We start from the raw sequence: 25,989 nt of genomic DNA, 5'->3' as shown, positions 1-25,989 counted from the left end.
ACTTCACCATGGGATTCGAACTCATAACCACAGAGAAACAAGTCATCTTCTGATTGGACTGAGCCATTAAGCTCCCACTCATGTTGTTGAACTTTCATCTCCTTTAAATCTTCACTGTGGATGTTGAACTTTAAAAATGTCTTGTTCTTTATAAGAATTGAACCTATGACCTCAGAACTTGAGCGCAGCGCTGTTATCCACTGAGCTACCTGCTTCTACCGCTGTTAGACGTACTAAACGTTGGTGATCATTCACCATGGTCCCAATCGCTTTAAAAAAAAAAAATTGGTGCAACTTGGCTTTGTCACCTTTTGGGCGCCACTGAGCCAAGTTGCAACACTTTTAGGTATTTCCCTTATTTTATAACATGTTTCGCCAGTTCTGATTTGCGTGCCAATTTTGGTCAAGGCCTCAAAAATGCAGAATAATAGTTCCTCCCACCACTGTGTGAGCGCTCTGCCCTCACTATGACGACGACGATGATGCACGTTACCTGGACAGCACGAGGTTCAGTTCAATACGACTCTTCAGATCTTCGTTCTGCTGCTGCAGGACCTGGACCTTCTCCTCCAGGAACACGTTCTTTTGGGCCTGCTCAAAAGTAACACACGACCACACGGGCGATATTTCATCAACTTGACTCAGCGACCATCGCGTATATATGACGTCCAGACTGTGCGAGTTTTCCTTCATTTGAGCCTACCACTTTCTCCAGGTCGGAGATCTTCTTGTCCTGCTGGTGAATCTGCTGGTTCTTCATTTCTACAATCTCCTTCAAGCTCTTCAGATCTTTGTCAATGTGCTGGTACGGAGCTAAAGCCTCCTGGAGACACAGAGAGACGTTCACAGAGTCATGTGATTTCAGGCGACGTGTCGCGTTAAGAGTTTACACACATTTTGGACCAAAAAAAATATTTTCGAAATTTTTTCAATTTTTGGACGACATAGTATAGTATGACATTTTTGTAAAATTTTGGACTAAAAATCTTTTTTACAATAAAATTGTTAATTTTTGGACGACATAGTATAGTATGACATTTTTGTCAAATTTTGGACTAAAAATCTTTTTTACAATAAAATTGTTAATTTTTGGACGACATAGTATAGTATGACATTTTTGTCAAATTTTGGACCAACATTTTTTTTCCAAAGAAATTGTAAAATTTTGGACGACATAGTATAGTATGACATTTTTGTCAATTTTTGGACAACATAGTATAGTGTGACTTAATTGTCAAATTTTGGACCAAATTGTTTTTCAAAAAAATTGTCAATTTTTGGAAGACATAGTATAGTATGACATTTTTGTCAAATTTTGGACCAATTTTTTATCTTTTGTCTTCTTATCTTTTATCTGATTCTATCTTATTTTATTTTGCACTATTTTATTGTTTTTATTGTTTTTAATTACTTTTATGTGTTTCCTCTTTATTTATTTATTTCTTGTAAAGCACTTTGGATCACCGAAAGGATTGTTGTAAAGGGCTGTATAAATAAAGTACATTTACATTTACATTACAAAATTTTTTTTTTTTTTGATTGTCAAATTTTGGACGACATAGTATTGTATGACATTTTTGTCAATTTTTGGACAACATAGTATAGTATGACGTTTTTGTCAAATTTTGGACTAAAAATCTTTTTTGCAATATAATTGTTAATTTTTGGATGACATAGTATAGTGTGACATTTTTGTCAAATTTTCGACCAAACATTTTTTTTTTCCAAGAAATTGTTAAGTTTTGGACAACATAGTATAGTGTGACTTTATTGTCAAATTTTGGACCAAATTGTTTTTCAAAGAAATTGTCAATTTTTGGATGACATAGTATAGTGTGACATTTTTGTCAAATTTTGGACCAAAATTTTTTTTTTTTTAATTGTCAAATTTTGGACGACATAGTATAGTATGACATTTTTGTTCAATTTTAGACCAAAATTTTTTTTTCAAAGAAATTGTACAATTTTGGACGACATAGTATAGTATGACATTTTTGTCAAATTTTGGACCAAAAATGTTTTCTTTTTTTAATTGTCAAATTTGGACGACAGTATAGTATGACGTTTTTGTCAAATTTTGGACTAAAAATCTTTTTTACAATAGAATTGTTAATTTTGTTTAACTCACGACGATCTGTTCGTCCGTGCTCCTCCTCAAAGCCTCTTCGAAACGTTTGGCTTTGTCCCTCAGAGTCTGATTCTGAATTGTCAGCACGTCCACTTGATCCTGAGCAGACACACAGTCGGAGACAGTGAGTACAGATCATATTATATATCTATTCTGAGCACATTTAAAACACAGGTAAGACTTTATTATTTGACCTGTAGAGAAAGTCTGAGTTTCTCAAAATCCTCCTCCAGAAGCATCTTCTGTTGTTCATGAGCTTTTCTCAGATCTGCACACAATAACAGAGAGGTCAGGTCAGGTCAGGTCGGGTCGGGTCAGGTTTCCTCCGTCACTGCTGGTGTCATCGTGGGATTTAAACCCTTACCTCTCATGGTGCGAGCATGCTCCTCGTGCAGCGTTGCCATGGTGATGTTATGCATGTCTCTGAGTTCCTGAATGGCAGCCTGGTGGTTGACTGTCACCTCCTCCACCTAACACACACACACACACACCTTCAGTAACCACAGAAAACCCATCCCATCATGCACTTTTCTCTCACATACATGCTCCTGCTGCTGAGCCCTGAGCTCCTCCATCTCCGACAGATGCTCCGCCCTCAGGTGTTCCGTCTCCGCCGAGTGACACTTCCTCAGCCCCTCCTCCACGGACACAAGCTCCGCCTCCTGCTGCAGCTGCAGCTCCTGCAGCTCCCGCTCAAACGCCGCCTCCAACGCCGCCTTTTCCCGCTGGAGACTCTCCCAACGCATCGAGTTCCAGGCTGTGGACAATGATAATATTTAAAATCTTTATTTATTGGAACATCTTTGCTGAATGAAATATTCTGAAGGTTTCGCTGTTTCTCGCTCACCCATTTCCTCTCTGATCTTTTGGATTTCCGCAGACAGTTTCCTTTCATTTTCTTCTGTCGTTTTATTCTGGAAAATGAGGAATAAAACAGCATTTTAACATTTTTAATAGTGCAGGTTTTTCCGAGTGTCGATGAAAAGGGTAAAACAAATGCCGTGAAATAGGGCCGTGCATGAGTTAAATCCAAAATTACACTCGAATTTTATGCACATAGAATACGGTAGAATAGAATATATATACACTTTATCCATTCCCTGGAGGAGAAATGTGTTAAAGGAGTCGAACAGTAAATATTCAATAACAGATAATAAATACAGAATAAAATAAACAATGCATAAATCATCAAAAACAATGTGAGAGAATCGTGGTTAGCAGTGCATCCACTGTTTATAGCCTAATTATGGGTTTGTGGGCACAAAGGAGCACGTGTTGTTATTGTTTGACTGACGCCAGCAGAGGGCGCTCCAACACAGGCCTCCACAGCCGCACCAGGGACTGCAGCAGCAGCAGCAGGACTCTGGAGAACCTCACACTCACTGACCGTGATGCTAAATACTGTATGTGATTCTGCATCCGACCCTTTAGAATGAAGCAAATGTCATGAAATGACACGCTGCTTCTACCTTGAGGCAGAAATGCTGAGTGGTGACGATGAAGGCCTCCAGACCTAAGGAGGTCTTCCTCAGCTCTTCTCTCAGAGCTCTCAGCTGCCTCTCCTGCAGCTCACAGCGTCCCTGCAGCCTCTCCACCTAAAAAAAGCATCAACAGTCATTTAAAAAAGCAGGTGATGATGCTGATGACGCTTCTGTCAGACACTCACTTCCTGCCTCTGGTCGGCCTTCTCTCTCTCCTCTGCCCGCCGTTCCCTCTCTTTCTGCTGAGCCTCATCTTTCTCCCTCTGCAGACTCTCCTGCTGTTCCTGCTGCGGCCTCTGGGGGGCCGCGCGGCGAGGGGACCCCGCGGGAGCCGAGGAGCCCCGCACTGCAGCTGCAGGACGCTGTCCGGTCTGGACTGTGAGGAGGAGGAGAGAGAGAGAGAGAGACGAGGCATCATCATGTGTCATCGCGAAAGTGACGAGCGGTAAATCTGAGGAGATTTGACCTTCTGACCTTTGGCTTAATGGCTGTTCACATTATAAATGATCACAGGTTTAATTGAATCTTGGGGCTAATTCCCAGCTGCAGTAAAACACCCTGCAACAACAGCACACACACACACACACACACACACACATGTGGGTGTATTGTTTTGTATTAGGCACGTGTAAATAATCCCTTAATGACGTGTAATTTAAGAGGCCATGTGACCATGTGACCATTTTTGCTTTCGGGGGGTTTAGTTGTTGCTGTTATTAAAGGAACAGATGAACCTCTGTGTGAGTCACCTCGTCACACAGCATCATCTAGATCAATTAAATCCCTTTCATTTTAAAAATATAAACACAGTCTTTTCACTCGTCACACACACACACACACAGTAAAGAAACGGCTGCACCCTCAACCATCACCTGCCTCACACCAGCGTCTCACTCCGGCTCACTGAAGCACGGGGGGGAGAGCCGTTTCCATGACGACGTGAGGCTGGGTGTTAGAGTAATGAGTGAGAGATTGGTGAAGAGGGAGGTGCAGGAATAAAAATGAGAGGAGCAGCAGTGAGGGTCACGAGGAGGAGGAGGAGGAGGAGGAGGAGGAGTTGACTGAAGGTGATATAAACTGTGCAGAATCCTCCTCTCTCTGATGATTTTATTTAAAGGTGCCATATGTAAGAATGTGGCCAAAAACGGTTACTACATTCAAATTCAAAATACCGAATATAGTCTTTTAGGTTTTAGTTTTCTGGCGTAACTGGCAACCCGTGGTTGCCCGGCAGCTGAGACTCTACTGACTGCAATGATTGGTAGACGGCGGTAGGTGGCGCCACATGACGCCAAAACATGATTTAATAACATAAACATGATTTGCAGTCTGCAAAAATATTTGTTTTAATGCAAATATTTTGTCTGTACTGTTGTTGTTGGTGAGTTCAGTTTGTTATATGAACATTATTCCTGAGTCTCTGTGACACATTAGGACGGTTTTAGATTTATTACATAATGCACCTTTAACTAGGTGCGTACACTCTTAGAAATAAGGGTTCCAAAAGGGTCCTTCTAGGACTGGGGCTCTACCTTTCTGGGGTTCTACCTTTCCCGAAGAAAGGGTTTTTCAAGGGTTCTTGGTATCACTAACGCTTCCAGTAAGAACCATTTTGATCCAGAGAACCCTTTAAAACCCCTTTCCTGAATAAAGGGTTCTTGGTGGAACCCTCCAAAAAAGCCGAAGAACCTTATGTTCTACTTAGCACTTTTATTTCTAAGAGTATCAGTAGCATACTAGTCCTTTATTAGTAAATATTAAGCACATATTAACACCTTATTCCACATAACCTGATATTTACATAATGCACCTTTAAGTAAAAAGACAATAAAGAATATTGATGTGTTTATAAATGCACTAAACTGTAAAGAGGGCAAATGTGTCAGTGAATACAGAAGAATGAGGAGATAAATAATGACTGAAGGTGATTGAACACCTGATTTTAGGCCATGGTGATTTTTGCAGCTTGGAGGTAAAAGTCTTAAAGCAGCGAGAACAAGAGAAAAACGAGCTGCTTTAAGACTTGTATGTTCCTGTTTTATGACTGTGTGGGAGGTGACAAAGGTCCAGTGAAGTGAGTGAAGACAGAGGTTCTGCCTGAGGAGATAAGACTGAACACAGTTCAGATCACAGCATCGTGAAGCTTCTCTCCAGGCTGTTTAACAAGCAGCGCTGGGTATTTTCTGAGGAAGAACAGGTCATAAATGGAAGGACTGTGACCCTCGAACAGACATAGCATACTAGCTCTTTATCAGCGAATATTAAGCATGTATTAACACCTCATGTAGGAAATATCAGGTTATGTAGAATAAGGTGTGTTGCTTCAGTATGCCACTGAAACTCTTAGAAATAAAAGTGCTAAGTAGAACCATATAAGGCTCTTCGGCTTGTCCACATCGGAGAACCCTTTTGGAGGGTTCCACCAAGAACCCCTTTAAAACCCTTTATTCAGGAAAGGGGTTTTGAAGGGTTCCCTGGATCAAAATGGTTCTTGAAAGAACCCTTGAAAAACCCCTTCTTTGGGAAAGGTAGAACCTCAGTCCTTGTAGAACATTGGTTCTCAAAGTGCGGCCCGCAGAAACATTTCTGGCAGCCCCACAATGAATTACAGTTGATAGTTTTAATCCAGGAGCGACTAAGCTTGTTAAATGTTTATTGGACATTACTGGATACAGACCAATAAGTGTAAACTGTACAACTGTATTTACTATGTACTACTACTATGTACTACTACTATTACTATTTTGTCAAATTTTGGACCAATTTTTTTTTTTGAAAAAAAAATTCAAATTTGGGACGACCTAGTATTGTACAACGTTTTTGTCAAATTTTGGACCAAAAACTGTTTTCCCCCAAAAAATTTAAAATGTAAACGACATAGTATAGTATGACGTTTTTGTCAAATTTTGGACCAAAAATTCACAAAAAAAAAAAAAAAAAGTCACATTTTGGACGACGTAGTATTGTATGTCGGTTTTGTCACATTTTGGACGCCGTAGTTATTACAAATAAGATTTCTTTCAGTTTTTTTTCTTTTTTTCCCCTTTGGCGGCCCTCGGTTCCTAAATTGGCCCTCAGGTATCAAAACTTTGAGAACCCCTGTTGTAGAAGGACCCTTATGGAAACCCTTATTTCTAAGAGTGTAAACACCTAGTTAAAGGTGCATTATGTAATAAATCATAAAATCCTCCTAATATGTCACAGAGACTCAGGAATAATGTTCATATAACAAACTGAACTCACCAACAACAACAGTACAGACAAAATAGTTCCATTAAAACAAATATTTTGCAGACTGAAATCATGTTTTGGCGTCATGTGGCGCCACCTACCGCCGTCTACCAATCATTGCAGTCAGTAGAGTCTCAGCTGCCGAGCAACCACGGGTTGCCAGTTACGTCAAAAAAAACGAATGTTTTGAATTTGAATGTAGTAACTGTTTTTGACCACATATCTTACATATGCCGCCTTTAAGGCTGAATATGTGTTCCCTAATCTAAAGTGGTACCCCATTTTAGTTTTCTAAAGGTTCAGTCCAACTATTCTGCCGCCGTCTTCTATCACAATTTAATTCTAATACCTGCTGCTTTTCTCCTCCCCTCAGTCACTCCCCAGCGATCATTTCCCCAGGTGTAAATGCTGCGATCAGCTGTTCATTAGTCCACTAATATTGTGTTAAAACATGTCTGACTCATTAACACGTCCTTGTCCCATCACCGCTACGTCTCTGCAGTCTCAGATCAGACTCTCTCATCTCACTGATATAGTAAATTGAGTTTTTTTTGACACCACGGACTGACCTGGGGACTGCAGTTTGGGAGGAACCACTGCCAGCCTCTTCGGGGAGGACGGCAGAGAACGTGTGACCTCTGAACTCCGCTGGAACTCCTTCCTGCCGACTGTCAGTTAGACAAGAAACACACAAAGACACACACAGACAGAGCTTTATATAACATTATGTCAACAATCCCTCTCTGTCCACTCTTCACTCGCTGCCTTTTCCCCGTTTCCTTTTCCTGATTCTCATCTCTTCTAACTTCTCTTCTGTCTCCGTCTCTGTTGTTCCTCAGCTTTCATCTGCAGCTCACCTCCCTCCTGCTGTGAACCATAACCATGTCCCACAGGACGCTGTTTCCTTTAAATCTGTTAAAACACTGTGTGCGGGTGCCTGCTTCTTCTCTGGTGTCACGTTAAAGTCTGCGAGGCGTTTGTGTGTTTGAAGGAAAGAGCGCAAAAAATAACCGTGAGTTTGTGTTTCACAAGAGCCAAGAAGAGGAGAGGAAGAGAGGAGGAGAGGAGGAGGAGGAGAGGAGAAACAGATGATAGTGAATAAGGAAGTAGATCTTTGGAGCAGGGAATCAGCTGGGAAGCAGAGAAGGAGGAGAGGAAGAGAAGGACAGGAGAGGAGGAGAGGAGGAGAAGAGGAGGAGGAGAGGAGGAGGAGAGGCGGAGAGGAGGAGAGGAGGAAGAGGAGAGGAGGAGAGGAGGAAGAGGAGAGGTGGAGAGGAGGGGAGGAAAAACAGATGATAGTGAATAAGGAAGTAGATTTTTGGAGCTTAGCAGGGAATCAGCTGGGAAGCAGCGAGGAGAGGAGGAAGAGAGGAGGTGAGGAGGAAGAGAGGGGGAGAGGAAGAGAGGAGAGGAGGAGAAGAGGAAGAGTAGAGGAGGAGGAGAGGAAGAGGAGGAGAGGAAGAGGAGGAGAGGAGGAGAGGAAGAGGAGAGGAGGGGAGGAGGGGAGGAAGAGGAGAGAAAGAGAGGAGGAAAGGAGGAGGAGAGGAAGAGAGGAAGAGGAGGAGAGGAAGAGGAGAAACACATGATAGTGAATAAGAGAGTAGATCTTTGGAGCAGGGAATCAGCTGTGAAGGAGGGAGGAGAGGATGAGAGGAGGAGAGGAGGAGGAGAGGAGGTGAGGAGGAAGAGAGGGGGAGAGGAAGAGAGGAGAGGAGGAGAAGAGGAAGAGTAGAGGAAGAGGAGGAGAGGAGGAGGAGGAGAGGAGGAGAGGAAGAGGAGAGGAGGGGAGGAGGGGAGGAAGAGGAGAGAAAGAGAGGAGGAAAGGAGGAGAGGAGGAGGAGAGAAGGAGGAGAGGAGGAGAGGAAGAGGAGGAGGAGAGGAGGAGAGAAAGAGGAAGAGGAGGAGATGAAGAGGAGGAGGAGATAAGGAGAGTAAGAGGAGAGGAGGAGAGGAAGAGGAGAGGAGGAGAGGAGGAGAGAAAGAGGAAGAGGAGGAGATGAAGAGGAGGAGGAGATAAGGAGAGAAAGAGGAGAGGAGGAGAGGAAGAGGAGAGGAGGAGAGCAGGAGAGGAAGAGGAGGAGAGGAGGAGAGGAAGAGGAGAGGAGGAGACGAAGAGGAGGAGGAGAGGAGGAGAGGAAGAGGAGGAGGGGAGGAGAGGACGAGAGAAGGAGAGGAGGAGATGAGGAGAGGAAGAGGAGGATGAGAGGAGGAGAGTTAGAGGAGGAGGAGCAGAGGCCTCGAGAAGAAACTCATTGTGTGTGTGTGTGTGTGTGTGTGTGTCTGTCTCAGTGTCAGGTGTCGGTGCCAAAACAAAGAGTGTGAGTTGACAGCGATGCCAGATGCTCGCTGAGGATGCAGATCACCAGCGTCAGGCTCCTTTTGACTTATTAAATGTAACGTTGTGACTCTGACAAACCGACAGAAACGACTCAGAAACGGCTAAAAAAAGGTGGAACTGATGAGAGATTCCACCTCAGTGCTGACAGGATGTCATGAGATGAGTTATGGGCTGTTGGAGAATACAGTCGTGCAGCTGCAGGAGCGTGAAAGAGTTTTCTCATCCTTGGGTTTTTGCAGTAGCACATTTGGAAATGCTTAAAAATGCAAAAATGCCAATAATATAAAACTGGGTCACAGTTATTATGGATGTATGATTAGTTATTTTTTTTACATTATTATTATTATTATTATTCCTGGTTTATATCACTGCAAAAATATAAAGATTATATGCGATTTCTCGTGTTATATCTTGATCATCATGCATGATGCTGCTGCAGTGGAAAATGCGCACAATTTCAAAATAAAAGTCTTTGTTTTGACGGCTGAAAAAGGACATTTAAGGACCTTCGTTCACCTCTTTTTTTTTCACAATCTCAGTTCAGTTCATGGCGTCAGTGATTTTCTCAGTGGGTTAAAGTATTCATGTCCTCGCATGACTGTGAAGAACCCCAGAGAGCTCAGTTTGCTGCTCAGTGCAGGAGGAAGTGAGGAGCTGCAGTTACTGACTGCACTGCACTAGTTCTCTGCTTTTTTTTTTACTTACTTTTCAAATAAAAAAAAAACGGCCTAAATCACTGGGGTTTTTAAAATCTGCAGCCTATGTTTTAAAAGAAAACGCTGCTGAAACAGAAAACACGTGACATGTTAAAAGCTGTGCTGACCTCCAGGAGAGCTTCTGGGCTGTGGAGGCAGGTATCGGCGCGGCAGAGCCGGGGTGGACGGCGGCTGCAGGCTGCTGTTACGACACGGTGGACCTCTGTGGTGAACGGCTGCTGACGGAGGGCTGGTGCTGGTGCTGGTGCTGGTGCTGGTGCTGGTGCTGGTGCTGGTGGTCACTCTGTGAGGAGGAGGAGGCTCCTCACTCACACTCACACCTGAGACACACACACACACACACACACACACACACACACACACAGATATAATATAATAATATAGTATAATCACATAGTTGTTTTTCTAAAGGTGGAGGAGTCCAATGTTGGGTTCCTAAATTGGCCCTCAGGTATCAAAACTTTGAGAACCTCTGCTCTTAGAGTGTAATAATCTACGTTATGTTGACGTGCTTTTCCCCCAGATTTAGGCCTCCACAATCTGAGTAAAATCTGAAACACACACACTTTAAAGCACTCACACACACACGCACACATACAGCCTTATTTTGTACCATTGTGACTATTGAACATTTGCTCTGGCATTATGAGGAGAGATGTGCTCATTCTGCATCACTGATGCCAGCTGATGATGATGATGATGGTGAAAAGCAGAGGGTGAAGAGAACAGGAAGTGTGAGGAGTGAAGAGCGTGGATGAGGATGAGGACGGAAGCAGAAGAGAGAAGTGTCTGCTGCTGCGATGAATCCACCAGAACATGTCTTTATGAAGATGAATGTCAAACAACAAAGATATAACAAAGGGAAGAAAAGAGGGTTTTTTCAGAGGGTTTTTCAGCTCAGCATAAATGATGTCAGGAGAATTCTGCTGACTCTATATGTGAAGAGCTGCTGGGTAAAAATACACCTGAGGAAAACATAGAAATCATGTCCACAGGCTTTAAACAGAAGAATTCAGGTCAACGTATATATATGTACGACTGAATGAAGCTTCTCACAGACAGACGCCAGTGTCATTTATCGTTCATCTCTCTCTCTGGTGCAGAAAAGCGTGTCATTAACTCTGACAGACTCCTGTAATCTCTGTAATCTGTTCTGCTTATTAATTATCTCGCTCACAGTCACAAAAATAGGCTCGACTGTAAATCTGTTGCTATATACGATCGCAGTATGTATAGATGGAAACATCAAAAGAGCAAAACGACAAGAACTATGAGCTGTGAGAAAACAAAGAACACAACTGTACAGTTACAATAGTGTCTTTAAAGGTGCATTATGTAATAAATCTAAAGCATAAAATCCTCCTAATATGTCACAGAGACTCAGGATTAATGTTCATATAACAAACTGAACTCACCAACAGACAAAATATTTGCATTAAAAAATATATTTTGCAGACTGCAAATCATGTTTATGTTTTTGGTGCCATGTGGCGCCACCTACCGCCCTCTACCAGTCATTGCAGTCAGTAGAGTCTCGGGTTGCCAGTTAGGTCAGAAAACCAAACCTAAAAGACCTCGGTGTTTTGAATTTGAATGCAGTAACCGTGTTTGGCCACATTCTTACACATGGCGCCCTTTAATTAACAGGTTTTACACATAACGTGTGAACGTATATTCATCTAAAAAGCAGACGCACTTGTTGGCAGCGAGCAGATGCATGCGGAATTACCAAATAAGATGCTCATAAAAGGGTGTCGTGTTTGGACATTTTTTCCGAATTTGGCATCAAACTAACAAACAAAAGGTGACGTCCCCTTGTTATTAATCCGTTAAATGGACATTAAAGATGTTTGTTTGAGCGAAGTAGGACATTTAAAGGAGGTAAAGTAGAAGAAGACGTGCTCGGTTAATGATAATCATCATCATCAGTGTCACAGCTCTGCTGCCGTGTTCGTTTCCTCAGCCACAGAATGGCAGCCATGTCTAATTGGCCCGGGCTCGTTTCCTGCTCTACTGTGTGTGCACGTGAAACCATCTGTTACAGAGCAGATCTGAGATCCGCTGCATCTTTGGGGGGGGGGGGTGCATACATTATATGGCACACACTCTCCATTCCTTCTCTCTCCTCTCGGCTCATTTTCCCCCTCGTTGAATTGAACTTTTTATCCCTGCGTCTGCCTTCAGCTCCTCCTCCTCCTCCTCCTCCTCTCCCCTCAGCTGCCAGCTCAGCTCTCTGTGTGTTTCTTTATTTCATTAATAACAGAGAAGACGGATGGAGGCGATAACGCTGTGTGTGTGTGTGTGTGTGTGTGTTTGTTTTGAGTTTTGCAGCCGGCAGGAGTCTGTGAGCTCGGCTTCATCAGCCTCCTTTCAAATATCTCATAAAGTCTGTCTGTCAGTCACAGAGGAATTAACAAGACATCGCCTATGCATCGCTCTCACTCACACATGCACACACACACACACACACACATGGGGGATGTCAAAGACTAAAGGGTGGATTGAGTTAATGGTTAATCAATGTCACACGGAGCTTGACCTTTAACCCCCCGCAGATGTCAATCAAACACATTTTAATAGATTCATGCAAACAGGCTCAAAGTCACCCTGAGCTGCTCAGTGTGAGAGTGTGTAAATATTGAATGTGTGTGTGTGTTTGTTGCAGAGACATGTATGTGTTTTTCTATGGCAAAAATACAACACATTAATAAAACACACGATCTGACTCACTATTTAATAAATTACAGTCTGTCTCTCTATGCATGTTTTAATAATAAGTCAATGTGCAAACTACACGAAATGTAGGTCATAAAAAACTCAACCAAAACAAAGTTTTGCATGGAACTACTTCAACAATAATCAATGATCACTGTCTCAAAGCAGGGATTTTTTAAAGTAGTACTTTAGTTGACAGACTAAGCCGCCTTGATATAATAATATCATGCATATTGGATTAAACACTGACGACATACGACCTGTCTCCACTCTATCTGAACATCAGCTCAATATCTCTCTGATTCCCTGAAAAACAAACACTACATGACATTTTTTCCCCCATAAATGACATAAATTAATGAATGAGTGAGTGAATGAATGAATGAATAAAAAAAGTCCCGAGCTGCCAGATGGCCAGGCCAAAATCTGGGAAAGTGAACCAAATCATTAATATTCTGAAAATTCACTGATGCCTCGAGTAAAGTCGATCCCTCCTCTTGCCTCTCCTCCACATTTGCATGCACAGTTATTTGATCAGAGCAGGTTGATAGAGGCTGGTTCCTCTAAACCCACTTTACTGAAATCCTCCCTCCATCCATCGCTCAATCCCTGAATGATTTCTCCTCGACGTCTGAGTCGTCCAAAGCTCTGTGAGTGTGTTTTACTGGAGAATCAATGACAGAAAAACAAGCCACTGAGCCTGAGTCTGAGGTCTTCTCTGTTAGAGAAGGAGGTCACGGATTTGTGTGAGTTCACATCTGTGTGTTCTTAATACTACAGGACTACACGCACGCACGCAAATGTTTGGTCCAAAATTGGACAAAAACGTCATACTATACTATGTTGACCAAAAAAACAAAACAATTTGACCAAAAATGTTTGGTCCAAAATTTGACAAAAACTTCACACTATACTATGTCGTCCAAAATTTGGAAAAACTTTTTTACCCCAAATTTTTGGTCCAAAATTTTGAAAAAAACTTTATGCTTTTCTATGTCGTCCAAAATTTGAAAAAAAAATTGGTCCAAAATTTGAAAAAAAAAAAAGTCCAAAATTTGACAAAAACGTCATACTATACCATGTCGTTCAAAATTTGAAAAAACATTTTTACCCCAAATTTTTGGTCCAAAATTTGACAAAAACTTCATACTTTTCTATGTCGTCCAAAATTTGAAAAAAAATTTGAAAAAAAATTTGAAAAAAAAATTGGTTCAAAATTTGACAAAAAAGTCATACAATACCGTGTCGTCCAAAATTTGAAAAAATAATTTGACCCAAAATTTTTGGTCCAAATTGGACAAAAACGTCATACTATACTATGTCGTCCACATTTTTTTTTTTTTTTTTTTTGACAAATTGAGTATAGCATGTTATAGCAACCTAAGGAAGTGATTTCAATGAAAACAAAGTGAGGACCGGCCAAAATGTCCTCACTCCGTAAAAATGACCTCACTTTGTTGGTTAAAAACGCTCACTGGTCCTCAGTATGCCGCAAGTACAAGAACACACACACACACACACACACACACACACTGCTGCTGATGACGACGGTCATTATCTGTCATTACTATCACTTTACCTGTGTTGCTGTAAATGATATCAGTGTATGTGTTTGTGCAGTCACTCAGGATTATGTGAATTATGGTATGTGCATGGTCACAGACTGATTATGAAACACACCACTAAACATCTGTTTCAGCTGTGAGTCTGAAGGTTTTAGGTCTTCTGAAGAAAGGTCAACACCTGCTTTTTTCACTCGTCTGCAGATTTAATTCGTCAGAGGTTTTTAACACAGATTTATCCAGACTTGAGACAAACTAGAACCCTCATGGCTGGGGTCAGTTTAGATTATCCAATTAACCAAATCAATAAGGAGCAATGAGAAATTGAGTTGAACCTTGCTCAGAGGTATAACCAATAAAATAATTTCATTTCCCACTATAAATCAGAGCGATTTGACCCAAGTGGGAAATTAAAGGACTCTTTTATTTGGAAATTGCTTGTAAATTTAATCTGGATTCTCGTGTAAACGTGTATCTGTCGAGTGTTTTCTTGAAAAAGAGATTCTTAATCTCAATGGGATTCTCTTGCTTAAATAAAATAAGGATTAATTCATAATAAATATTAATTCATAGACTGCATGGGCTGACCAGTAGAAAGAGTATTTTATCACACACACTGTGCTCGATGCACATGACAAAATCTAGACTGAGAAACTGAATTTGCATTTTAATATTTCACAGCCACGCCTCGGGCTATTTTTCAAAAACGCTGAAATTCAAATCAGGGATTATCTGTGGAGCGAAATATATCACCCTTATTTTTCCAGCCTCCCTAACGCAATTATAACCAAGTGAATCCAGGCTCCAGGGTAGATGCGACAACTTTGAATATCTAAGTTTTAGATAGAGCAAAATATAACCCACTGTGGTTAAAGTTCAAGTGGCGTCTTCTTCTCCTGGTTTAATCTGAGTGGGTGAAGTTCAGGAGTCTCAAAGGCTACAGAGTGTAAAAGGAGGAAGTGAATGTTTTCCCTCTCTCACTGTGTCACACACAAACAGACGCTCACATCAAACGACCGTAATCTCTCCCCTCTCATGTCGATCATCCGTGATTACATTTTAGTCTCACTTTGAGCAGCAGCAGCAGCTTCAGCAGCAGGGAGAGGAAGAGTCTGCTGCAGGGATGAGGGGCCATGTAGTCCATAATTCCTTTTTTTACCTCTCACATACACAATTTTACCTCTCACATACACAATTTAACTCACACATTCACAATTTTACCTCTGACATACAATTGTTTTACCTCTCACATACTCTCTTTTACCTTTCACATACAACTGTTTTACCTCTCACAGTTAATGTGTGAGGTAAAAACATTTAATGTGTGAGGTAAAAACATTTAATGTGAGAGGTAAAAACATTTAATGTGTGAGGTAAAAACATTTAATGTGTGAGGTAAAAACATTTAATGTGTGAGGTAAAAACATTTGATGTGAGAGGTAAAAACATTAAATGTGTGAGGTAAAAACATGTATTGTGTGAGGTAAAAACATTTAATGTGTGAGGTAAAAACATGTATTGTGTGAGGTAAAAACATTTAATGTGTGAGGTAAAAACATTTGATGTGAGAGGTAAAAACATTTAATGTGTGAGGTAAAAACATTTAATGTGTGAGGTAAAAACATTTGATGTGAGAGGTAAAAACATTAAATGTGTGAGGTAAAAACATGTATTGTGTGAGGTAAAAACATTTAATGTGTGAGGTAAAAACATGTATTGTGTGAGGTAAAAACATTTAATGTGTGAGGTAAAAACATTTGATGTGAGAGGTAAAAACATTTAATGTGTGAGGTAAAAACATTTAATGTGTGAGGTAAAAACATTTGATGTGAGAGGTAAAAACATTCAATGTGTGAGGTAAAAACATTTAATGTGAGAGGTAAAAACATTTAATGTGTGAGGTAAAAACATGTATTGTGTGAGGTAAAAACATTTAATGTGTGAGGTAAAAACATGTATTGTGTGAGGTAAAAACATTTAATGTGTGAGGTAAAAACATTTGATGTGAGAGGTAAAAACATTTAATGTGTGAGGTAAAAACATTTAATGTGTGAGGTAAAAACATTTGATGTGAGAGGTAAAAACATTAAATGTGTGAGGTAAAAACATGTATTGTGTGAGGTAAAAACATTTAATGTGTGAGGTAAAAACATGTATTGTGTGAGGTAAAAACATTTAATGTGTGAGGTAAAAACATTTGATGTGAGAGGTAAAAACATTTAATGTGTGAGGTAAAAACATTTAATGTGTGAGGTAAAAACATTTGATGTGAGAGGTAAAAACATTCAATGTGTGAGGTAAAAACATTTAATGTGAGAGGTAAAAACATTTAATGTGTGAGGTAAAAACATGTATTGTGTGAGGTAAAAACATTTAATGTGTGAGGTAAAAACATTTGATGTGAGAGGTAAAAACATTTAATGTGTGAGGTAAAAACATTTAATGTGTGAGGTAAAAACATTTGATGTGAGAGGTAAAAACATTTAATGTGTGAGGTAAAAACATTTAATGTGTGAGGTAAAAACATTTGATGTGAGAGGTAAAAACATTTAATGTGTGAGGTAAAAACATACAATGTGAGAGGTAAAATTGTGAATGTGTGAGGTAAAATTGTGTATGTGAGAGGTAAAATTGTGAATGTGAGAGGTAAAATTGTGTATGTGAGAGGTAAAATTGTGTACGTGAGAGGTAGAATTGTGTATGTGAGAGGTAAAATTGTGTATGTGAGAGGTAGAATTGTGTATGTGAGAGGTAAAAAAAGGAATGATGGCCTACACGGCTCCTCATATGCAGGCATCACCTCTCATCCTACACTCTGCTGGAAGGTGTTAGGTTTTATTCTTACATGCACGTGTGTCACAGGCATAATATCCATAAAGTGGTCATGTCTACCAAGGGAGCTTTGAACTACAGGTCCATGGATTACTGACATAAATTTACAAATTAATAACGTGCAGACGCTTCATTAGACGATGTTTATGTTCATAAGCATGAGATATAGTGTCTGTATTTAGCTCTGGGATTGAAGTCAACACCCTTGCAGCGGATACCTCTCTGTGTTTGGTAATTTGCGGTGGTAATAATACACAACTCCTTATATGGACATCCTGGGATGTGTGTGTTTATAGGTCACATATTCAGGCTTTAAAAATTATTTAATCGTTGATATAAAGTAGGGATAATTGTGCAGAAGTCACACAATTAGACCGCTTTTTCTTTCCTTTTTGTTCATTAAAACGAGGCCAAGTCAACTTTGAACTGTGACCTATTTTTCAAATTTCACAAATTCAATCTGATTCTAAACTGTTTTTTTAGTACTTTTTGCTCAGGTGTGTTTATGTACGGAGCCCCCGAAGCGACATGAGAAAAAAAAAAAATAAGACGAACATTTTTTTTTTTTTTTTTAAATCTCGAGTTTCAAAGTCTAGATCTTGAGTTTCCAAAAAATTATGATTTTTTTTCAAAGGATGATGAAAAAAAATGTAAAAACATTTTTTTTTCATATTTTTTTGGAATCTCAAGATCTCAACTTTGAAACTCGAGTTTTCAAATTTTTCGTCTTTTTTTTTTTCTCATGTCACTTCGGGGGCTCCGTAGTTTATGTAGTTAATGAAAATGATTATTTTTGCCTATAGTTGTTCTGAAAAAAGGATATAAGATAATCTATATTGCACATAAAGTGTATTTTTAAACAGTAATGGAAAAAAATCAGTCGAAATACTGTGTGTTCTTAGCGTTAATGATATTGATGCTTTGAAAAAGAACTACAGGGATGCTGCACCAATAAAATCAACCTAGAATTAAAATCTATTGCTGCAAGTGTCAGACAGTGCATTGAACGCACTCATCGCTAATGTGTTTACTTTCTCACTGAGGTTTCAGCTTCACTTCCACCATTTCTGTTTTTTAGGTGGAAGGAGGAAGACGTTTAAGTTGAGAAGAAGAAGAGAATCATCTTTTCAGTGTCTGTCAGTGAGTTTGAAGCATGTGCTGCACACTAACACTGCAATTATTATGTTTATGGACAAATGAAATGCTGACTTTTTAAAGTTATGTAAAGACAAACTCATGGACGTATAAATGCACACTCATGCAATGGAACTAATTAAGCTATATTATATATTAATTATATTATGAAATAAATACGAGGAGCTTTTTGTGAACTCACTGTATCGCGATGGTGTTTTAATGAACAGGTTCTTCTGTGGAGACCTTGAGGGGATTCCTCTCTTTTTTTTCTCCCTCCTGCCTCAGTAACCGAACAGGAACCTCCCACACATTTTCTCCACAGTTTGTGCTCATTTTCAACCAATTGGAGAGAATTAAAAAAAAAAAAGAAAGTGTGGGTACAAAAGGAGGGAACAGAGGCAAAACGGGACGATGACATAACAGCGCGGCTGACGTGAGTTGCGCGAGAGTGCAGATGCTTTTTTACGTCATCTGTAACTGGGAGAAGAAGAGCGAGCGCTTGCTATGTAGGTCACATTCAGGAAACACACTCCCCTGTGCTCCACACACACACACACACACACACACACACATGCACACACACTCCAAGAACTCTCCAACGAGCCTGAGAGGAGAGGAAGCCTCCAAACCACAACTGCAAGTTCACGAGAGCGATAATGAAAAACTACTGTGACAGTTCAGCCTGCAAATTTGGATGATTCCTGTGTGTCTGCAGCACAGGAGCTACAGGAGCTACAGACGCTACAGGAGCTACAGGAGCTACAGGAGCTACAGGAGCTACAGGAGCCAGTTATCAGCCCAGTAAATTAGTGAGGAGTCTGCAAAGTGACAGCGTGATGTGTTCTGCTGGAGTTTCTGGATGCACTGGAAAACATAAGCTGTGAAAAGAAAACACTGCATGCGTGGCTCATGAAGTGTGTGTACTGTAGTAAACTAGCCCAGCTGCTTTACACTGTATATATATTATTTGATATAATACAGTTATTCGCTGAAGACACAGCGCAGTTCATTAGTCAGGATGTCCCACTGCTCTGTCCTCAAGTCTGAACGATGATGTTTTTATGAACATTCATTTAAGAAATATGGCGTATTTCCACCGGCTCTACTTGCCTTGCCTAGGCACGGCACGGCACAGCATGTCACAGCACGGCACAGCAAAGTTGCGTTTCCACTAGCATAGTACTTTTTTTTAGTACATGGCCACTGATTGGTCAGAGTGTCGTCACAGGACGACACGTCTGACCCAAAAATCATGCCGTATTTCCACCGGCTCCACTTGCCTTGCCTCGGCACGGCACGGCACAGCATGGCACGGCAAAGTTGCGTTTCCACTAGCATAGTACTTTTTTTTTAGTACATGGCCACTGATTGGTCAGAGTGTCGTCACAGGAAGACACGTCTGACTTCACAATCCTAAAAAATGTGGGTTAACCAAAGAATAACTAACCTTCAATCCATCACTTGCAGCTCTATTCTACATTTTAATAACGTGGAAACTGGAAGAGACATTCTAAAGTGAGGTGGAGCTCAGGATAACAAGCCAAACGGCTCCATAATGAATGTGGGAGGGACCTGTTTATGCAAATGCTATTCATGAAGGGGGGAAACATAACAACAACAGTATGGTGATGATGTCGTGATATAAAGTAGTAAATGTTGTGTTGATTGGACTCACATTGAGGCGTCCTGCAGGGATCGCTCTGCGCGCTGTCAGCAGAGTGGGCCGAGGAGACGCTGGAGCTCCTGACGTAGCCAAAAGCTGCCAGGCGTCCCGGGGGGAGACGGCTGGAGCTGAAGCCTGGGGGACGCAGTCCTGACTGGCTGACTTTGGGAACCAGAGACCTGGAAGCTGCAGCCACGGCCACGGCCACGGCCTGAGGCTGAGCTGCTGCAGCTGCAGACGGAACAGGAGCATGCTGGGAGAATACCTGGTCATCTGTTAGGGAAACACACAATGACAAATAATGCAGCATTTACACTGTCAAATTACAGTAGTAACTTGGCTGCGTTTCAGCTCTTTCTGAGACTGAGTCCCCTGTGAATCACTCATCAGTCTGTACTGACGACACTCGCAGTGGGAAACAGGAAGTTTGTCTGTTTCTGACTTCTACAGCGAGCACAAAGCTCTTGGCTTTGGCCAAGTTTGCAGACTGGGCTTTTGGCCAACAGCAGTTTCTCTCACTGCCGACACACTTATGACATCAGCCATAATAACTCAGGATGATCGACTGATGACAAATCTTTACGGTCACGTTTCTGAGTTGATTGTGTTTACTTTGTGGTTAACTTTGGTAATGGCTCGTATTACACGGCTTATGCTCCTATAGGTGCAGACGACACAGAGGTCAAATGATGGATTAAAAAGACGGGGAATCAGAGAAAGAAAAGCGAGGGATATAAAAAAAGCAATCATTGCTCCACAGCGCCGTGTTTTTGTTACTGAGCGACGGGAAGAAATCGTCCCATTTCAAGCCCACTAAAGGGACCAGATCCAGACAGAAGACCATTATCCCCCCGCTGGCTGGCTGCAGAGATAAGGTGAGCAGCTCTCTCTCCTCTCTCTGCTCTGCTGCACATGATAGGAAAACCACTGCATCAGAAACAGTTGGTGGAGAGAGAGAGAATACAGGTTATCCCTCTTGAGTGAGAAGGTCAGGATCATTAAAGATAAATGCCCTCATTCCCAGCAGCCAGCACAGCTCGCTGCATTTACACTCAGAGAAGTAAGCTGGACAAATATCCACTTTAAGACGCACAGCGAGGACGGAAGCTGCAGCTAAATGAAAATACACATTATTCATGACAAAGGGAAAGAGATAAAACATTTAAGATAACCTTCACTCTTTCTGTCTTTCTTACTTACATATATATATATATATACACACAGTGGCTCTGGAAAGCTATAAAAATGGGACTAAACTAGAGGGGTGATAGTCGACGACTACTAATGCTCCGCACTGAGTCTATGCGCCCACATTTTTATGCCAATTTTACTCAAAATCATCGTGTTAGAGCTGCAACTAACCATTCTTTTCATAATCGTGTAATTCTTGATCTTGTTTTTGTCCACAAACCTACATTTTTCAGTTTAAACAATGATTTCTTTGTCAAAAACCCCCAGAAAACCTTCACATTTGAGAAGCTGCAAAATCAGAGTTGTGCAGCTTGTTTTAATTGCAGCCCTACTTTTTAATCCTCATAGATTTTCATTTATTATCTTTTCCGGAAATAAAGGAACAGGGAAAAAAAACTGGTAGTGTGCAAACTTGGAGTTGTATAATGCATGTACTATAACAAGCAACTGATTTTTCTATTTTTCAGGTAACACCTTGCACAGATTCCCCCCTCCACACAGCGTTAAATTGCATTATTATTAAATGTGATAGTCGAGCGCGCCGCAATCTCTGCAGCTCCGCTGGAGCAGAGCGCGGGGATTCAGAAAATGTCCTGTTGTAGTATCCCACACTTTCATGTACGAAAACCAGAGCCACATACATGTATTTATATGATGTATCTGAAGGGTTGTTTCTCCCTGCAGAGTGAGAATAAGAGCGCTGGTCCTGACGTCACTTGGCTGTTAATTGCTTCGCACTTCAAAGCCGGTCGTTCCCAAAGGGCCGAGCTCCACTGAGACGCCGCATATGTGCATTAATAGGGATTATGATAAGGACACCTGACAGATCCCTAACGCTGTGGTGATCGATTAACGCGTGCAGATCAAATATGCACGGGAATGATAAACGTCATATAGCTTTCCCTCCAGCAGCAGAGTGCACGGTTTCATATTCCGGTGACAATCGAGCTGCAGTGCACTCACGTTGCAGAGGCGTTATCTGAAAAATCTGAATTAGAAGTGTGAGGAGGCTTCTGCAGTTTTCTCTTCCCTTAGTATTTTGTATTTAATGCTGCAGAGGAGCCCGAGATAAGGAAGCTAAAGTGGGCCAAACTTTGGGTTGCTGGAATAAAACTCAAAAGAGAAACTCAGAGTCTAACAAAGATGTTATTTACCTGCGTTGTCTTGGCTTTTCTGGCCGCTCGCTGGGCTGACAGGTTGGACCGGCTGGCTGAAGACCAGCACTGACCTCTGACCTTGAGCCGGTCCTCTGCCCTTGGCCGTGGCCGCGGACGTCCTGTTGACGGCGCCGAGGCCCAGACGTAGACCTCTGCCAGAGCGCAGGAGGCTGCTGCTCCCTCCGACCTGAGCGGACGCCGGGGGCTGCAGAGAGTCGTCCGCACACGCCGCTTTGAAACCGGCAGATCGTTCCACCTTTAGGGCAAAGATTGAGCTAAATTAACGTACGATAAAATGACACTGAGAAAACAAAGCTAATCACAAAACTTTGAATGTATTTTGACTTTAAAATTGATTTAAAAATCTAAATGATCAGACCAAGATATGACCAAATGATAAAGTGTTAAGCATCACTAGCATAAATCAAGATTAGCTGTCAAAAGTCCACTTTGTTCTTCAGCACAAGTGCATTAACTATTTATTTATAGACGCGCTGGTGCTTAATGCCGCGTGAATACGAATGCTTACCAAAGCCGTTTGATGGAGAATCAATAAGGGATGACTTTAAAGCAATAATATGCAGCTCTGTGTGAGAGTGCGGATATCTGTGATTAATTATATATACGGTAGTTTGCTGTGGGATAGATGCAACGGACAGGAAGAGGAAGTGGGTGGAGATGCATGTGTGACAGTAGGATTGCAAAAAGGTCTGCAAGGAGGCGGAGGTCACAGAGCTGAAGATGCTGAGAATTTCTTTGGGAGAGACCAGGAAAAGGATGGTGTGGTTTTGGTCATTTTTGATTATAGTGGACAAAGGATGTTGAAGATGGAGCTGCCGGGCAGGAGGAAAAGAAGGAGACCACAGAGAAGGTTCATGGAAGAAGACAGAAGAGAGAGAGAGGACAAGATGGAGGCAGATATGATATGATACACCATATACTGTGCTGTAATCTGACTGCTGCTAACTGATGAAGCAGGGATTAAATTCCGCTGCAGTCTCTTTCCTCTGTCAGTGGGAATTTACTCTACATCTTTGAATAAAACATCGTCTGTGACTGCACCAAACTACAACAGAATATGACCCAATTCAGACAGAGATCAGCTAACACCATAAACTCACCTCCGCCACTGCCCCATAGAAGTTCTCCAGTTTGGGCGGAGCCGTGTGGCTGTGGGCGTGCACGTGCGGCGTGGCGTGTGCGTGTGCGGGGGGGACAGTGTGTGTGTGACCCGGGGCCCTGATGCTCCGGCTCAGTGCAGCTGAAGACGCGAAGACGCTCGACGGCACCTGCGCGTCTTGGCGATACTTGTCGTAGAGCAGATTGGACGCGGCGAGGACGGCGACTCCTCTGCTCTCCGGGTCTTTAGGGTTTCCTTTGTAGGGAGGCGGGGTTTGTCCGTGAGTGTACGCTGAGAGTCTAGAGGGCAGAGAGGACACTTGGTATGGTCCGTCAGCCACCTGGGGTTTGAACTGAGGATTCTTTCGGACATAGGTGATGATTTTGGGACGAACTCCTTTAGGTTTAAGTTTTGGTGACGGGGAGCTCTCTTTGGGGCTGGAGCTGTGTTGAGAGTAGGAGTAGAAGGAGATCTGCTGGTTGTTAAGAGGCGCTTTGGAGATTCCGCTTGTGCTTATATTGGTTTTGACTGGTGCTCTCAGGCAACTGTTGCCGTAGCCCTGAGCTGACGCTGACGCAGCAGGGTTGCATCCTGACGGGAGGTGTCGAACCACTCCGGGGACGTTCCTGGAGACGAGGAACATGGACGGTTGCCTGCGCGGCGAACCCTGCGGCGTCTTCAGAGGGGAGTGAGGAGGCGTCGACGACCTGGATTCAACCCCGGTCCTGTTGGGACTGGAGCAATTCCTTCTGTATGTGAAGTGAATCTGGGGCCTCTTCTCTGTCGGAGAAAGGTTGGAGGGATTAGAAGTAAGCCCCGGTGCTGACGCCGGCTGTTTTTCCAGAGGAGGAACCTCCCTCTTGGCGGTCTGGCTGTGGCTGGGCTGTCTGGGCTGAGCGGCTGCAGGTGTGCTGTACAGATAAGAGAAATCCGAGGGTTCGCGTAAAGCCGATTTCATGAACTTCCTGTTTAACCCGTTGCTGTACGACTCCAGAGTGTTCGGAGGATTGCGTTGACCCGACTCGTCCTGATGAGCGTCCGCAGAACCCCTCGCTCGTCCCATCTCAGTCTGACACAGGGGTCTGACGAGCTGCTGCCGTCGCGGCGGCAGAACCCTCTCGTCGAACCCAGTCCTTCTCCGTTGGCCCAGGCCCACGTCAGAGGACAGTCCGTTTTTATGATGGCTTCCCTCCTTCTGTCTCTGATCCTGAAAAGGATCGAGTTTCTCCTGAGGATGCAGTGACGCCGAGTTCTGGTTGGCATCGACAGGGAGCGGCCGTCTACTGGTCTGGGCTGAGGTAGAGTTGTTTGCATTTGGATACGGGTGAGTTTTAGGTGCTTTGCCGCTAACATCCAGAGCACTCGACAAACTCCCGCTGAGGGCAGCGGCCGACAAACTGGAGGCAAACACATTCGTCTCCGACTTGGATTCCTTTAGCCCTCCGTGCCGCCTTTCCCTGGTTTCCGTCTTCTCCGCTGTCACACACGTGTCCAGCTCTTCGCTGCTGTGACAGCCGATCCTTCTCTGGACATCTTTACCTCGATGTGTTCCGTCGTTGTCGTTTCGCCTCCTGTCGACGGACGCTGAGCTGGCAGTCGAGCTGGAGGATATGGACATGGGACCCTCTTCCTCTCTTCCGTCTCTCAGACTGTTTTCCTCGTTGTCTTCGTCCTGGTTTCCCAAAAAGGCGTCTACCTCCTGACAGTCCACCAGCTCAAAGTCTCTGAGCTCAGCCTCAGAGCCCCAGATCACCAGCTTGTCAGGGGAGTCGCTCTGGGAGACTAAAGGAGGGATGGAATATGTGCCGTATCCCGTGTCCTCTGTCGCTCGTCGTCGTCCTCCTCGATCGCTGATAGACGTTAACTGATTGGCGTTGTTGTCATCCCCAGACTGAGGGAACTGGTTCTGAGTTTTGTTTCCTATTTTGTCGACGCTGACCCTCAGGCCCTTGAAAGTCGTGAGGTTGCTCATGTTTGGCCTGTGCTCTTACAAACAGTCGAGTTATAAATCTGCGTGAGGAAGTGCTTTCAGTTGCATGTTCGACGACGAAATGTCATCTCATGAAATATTTTCAGCTGGGCTCCCCGCCGAGTTTGCATTTAGCATTTTGTCGACGAAGCCGCGTTTGATGAGTCTTCGGGGAGACGGCGATCTGTTCACGCTGAAACAAGAAGAAGAAGAAACTGTGAGCAAGAGAAAGTCATTTTTGTTCTCTCTCCATGAAACCACTTGTATTTACACGGTTTTCAGAGCAGCAATATCGGAAATGAGCTGTACCACAGTCACAGAAGCTTCTGTGAGTCAACATCAGCCCAGGAGACAAAAATACACAAGGCACTGACAGTTATAGATGTACATTAAATGCATTTTGATTTGCATATATCACATTACATTAATACAGATGTCTTCAGTGACCAGGTTGTTCACTGTGGTTTGAGAAGAGCTACATGCTGTTAGGATATAAGTGACAGATTCACCACAGGAATGGCTGAAGAGGAAGACTCGGAGACGAGAGCGAAGAAAGAGCGTGAAGTGTTTTGTAAACGAGTGAAGAACAACCATGCTTTTTCAGCCATGTCTCAGGTGTGGTGCAGAAACAGCAGCAGGTACCAGAGGCACGAATCCACACTAACACGTCTTCTTTAACACGCCGCACGGCTGATTAAGCCAGTGCCGTTTACCCCACGCTCCATTTAAAAAGCAACACACCGAAAAAA

The 25,989-nt window shown here is 42.6% G+C and overlaps 1 protein-coding gene across 1 annotated transcript in view; it reads right to left on the bottom strand.

The window, feature by feature from the left end:
- Window positions 1–25,243, bottom strand: part of mtus2a (microtubule associated tumor suppressor candidate 2a) — a gene marked incomplete at both ends in the record, with an annotated part of 33,860 nt that extends 8,617 nt beyond the window's left edge. The window contains 14 exons of the mRNA XM_083910448.1: window positions 494–594; window positions 704–823; window positions 2,129–2,227; window positions 2,323–2,396; window positions 2,493–2,598; window positions 2,671–2,885; window positions 2,976–3,042; window positions 3,598–3,723; window positions 3,795–3,985; window positions 7,410–7,508; window positions 10,002–10,109; window positions 19,816–20,076; window positions 22,149–22,407; window positions 23,273–25,243. Coding sequence (XP_083766574.1) covers window positions 494–594; window positions 704–823; window positions 2,129–2,227; window positions 2,323–2,396; window positions 2,493–2,598; window positions 2,671–2,885; window positions 2,976–3,042; window positions 3,598–3,723; window positions 3,795–3,985; window positions 7,410–7,508; window positions 10,002–10,109; window positions 19,816–20,076; window positions 22,149–22,407; window positions 23,273–25,243 — 3,797 coding nt within the window. The remainder of the gene's footprint in view (window positions 1–493; window positions 595–703; window positions 824–2,128; window positions 2,228–2,322; window positions 2,397–2,492; window positions 2,599–2,670; window positions 2,886–2,975; window positions 3,043–3,597; window positions 3,724–3,794; window positions 3,986–7,409; window positions 7,509–10,001; window positions 10,110–19,815; window positions 20,077–22,148; window positions 22,408–23,272) is intronic.
- Window positions 25,244–25,989: the final 746 nt, after the last annotated feature.

This window comes from Microchirus variegatus, assembly GCF_963457635.1.
Source record: "Microchirus variegatus genome assembly, chromosome: 2".
Lineage (NCBI taxonomy): Eukaryota > Metazoa > Chordata > Actinopteri > Pleuronectiformes > Soleidae > Microchirus > Microchirus variegatus.
This window is presented reverse-complemented; position numbering and strand designations above follow the sequence as displayed.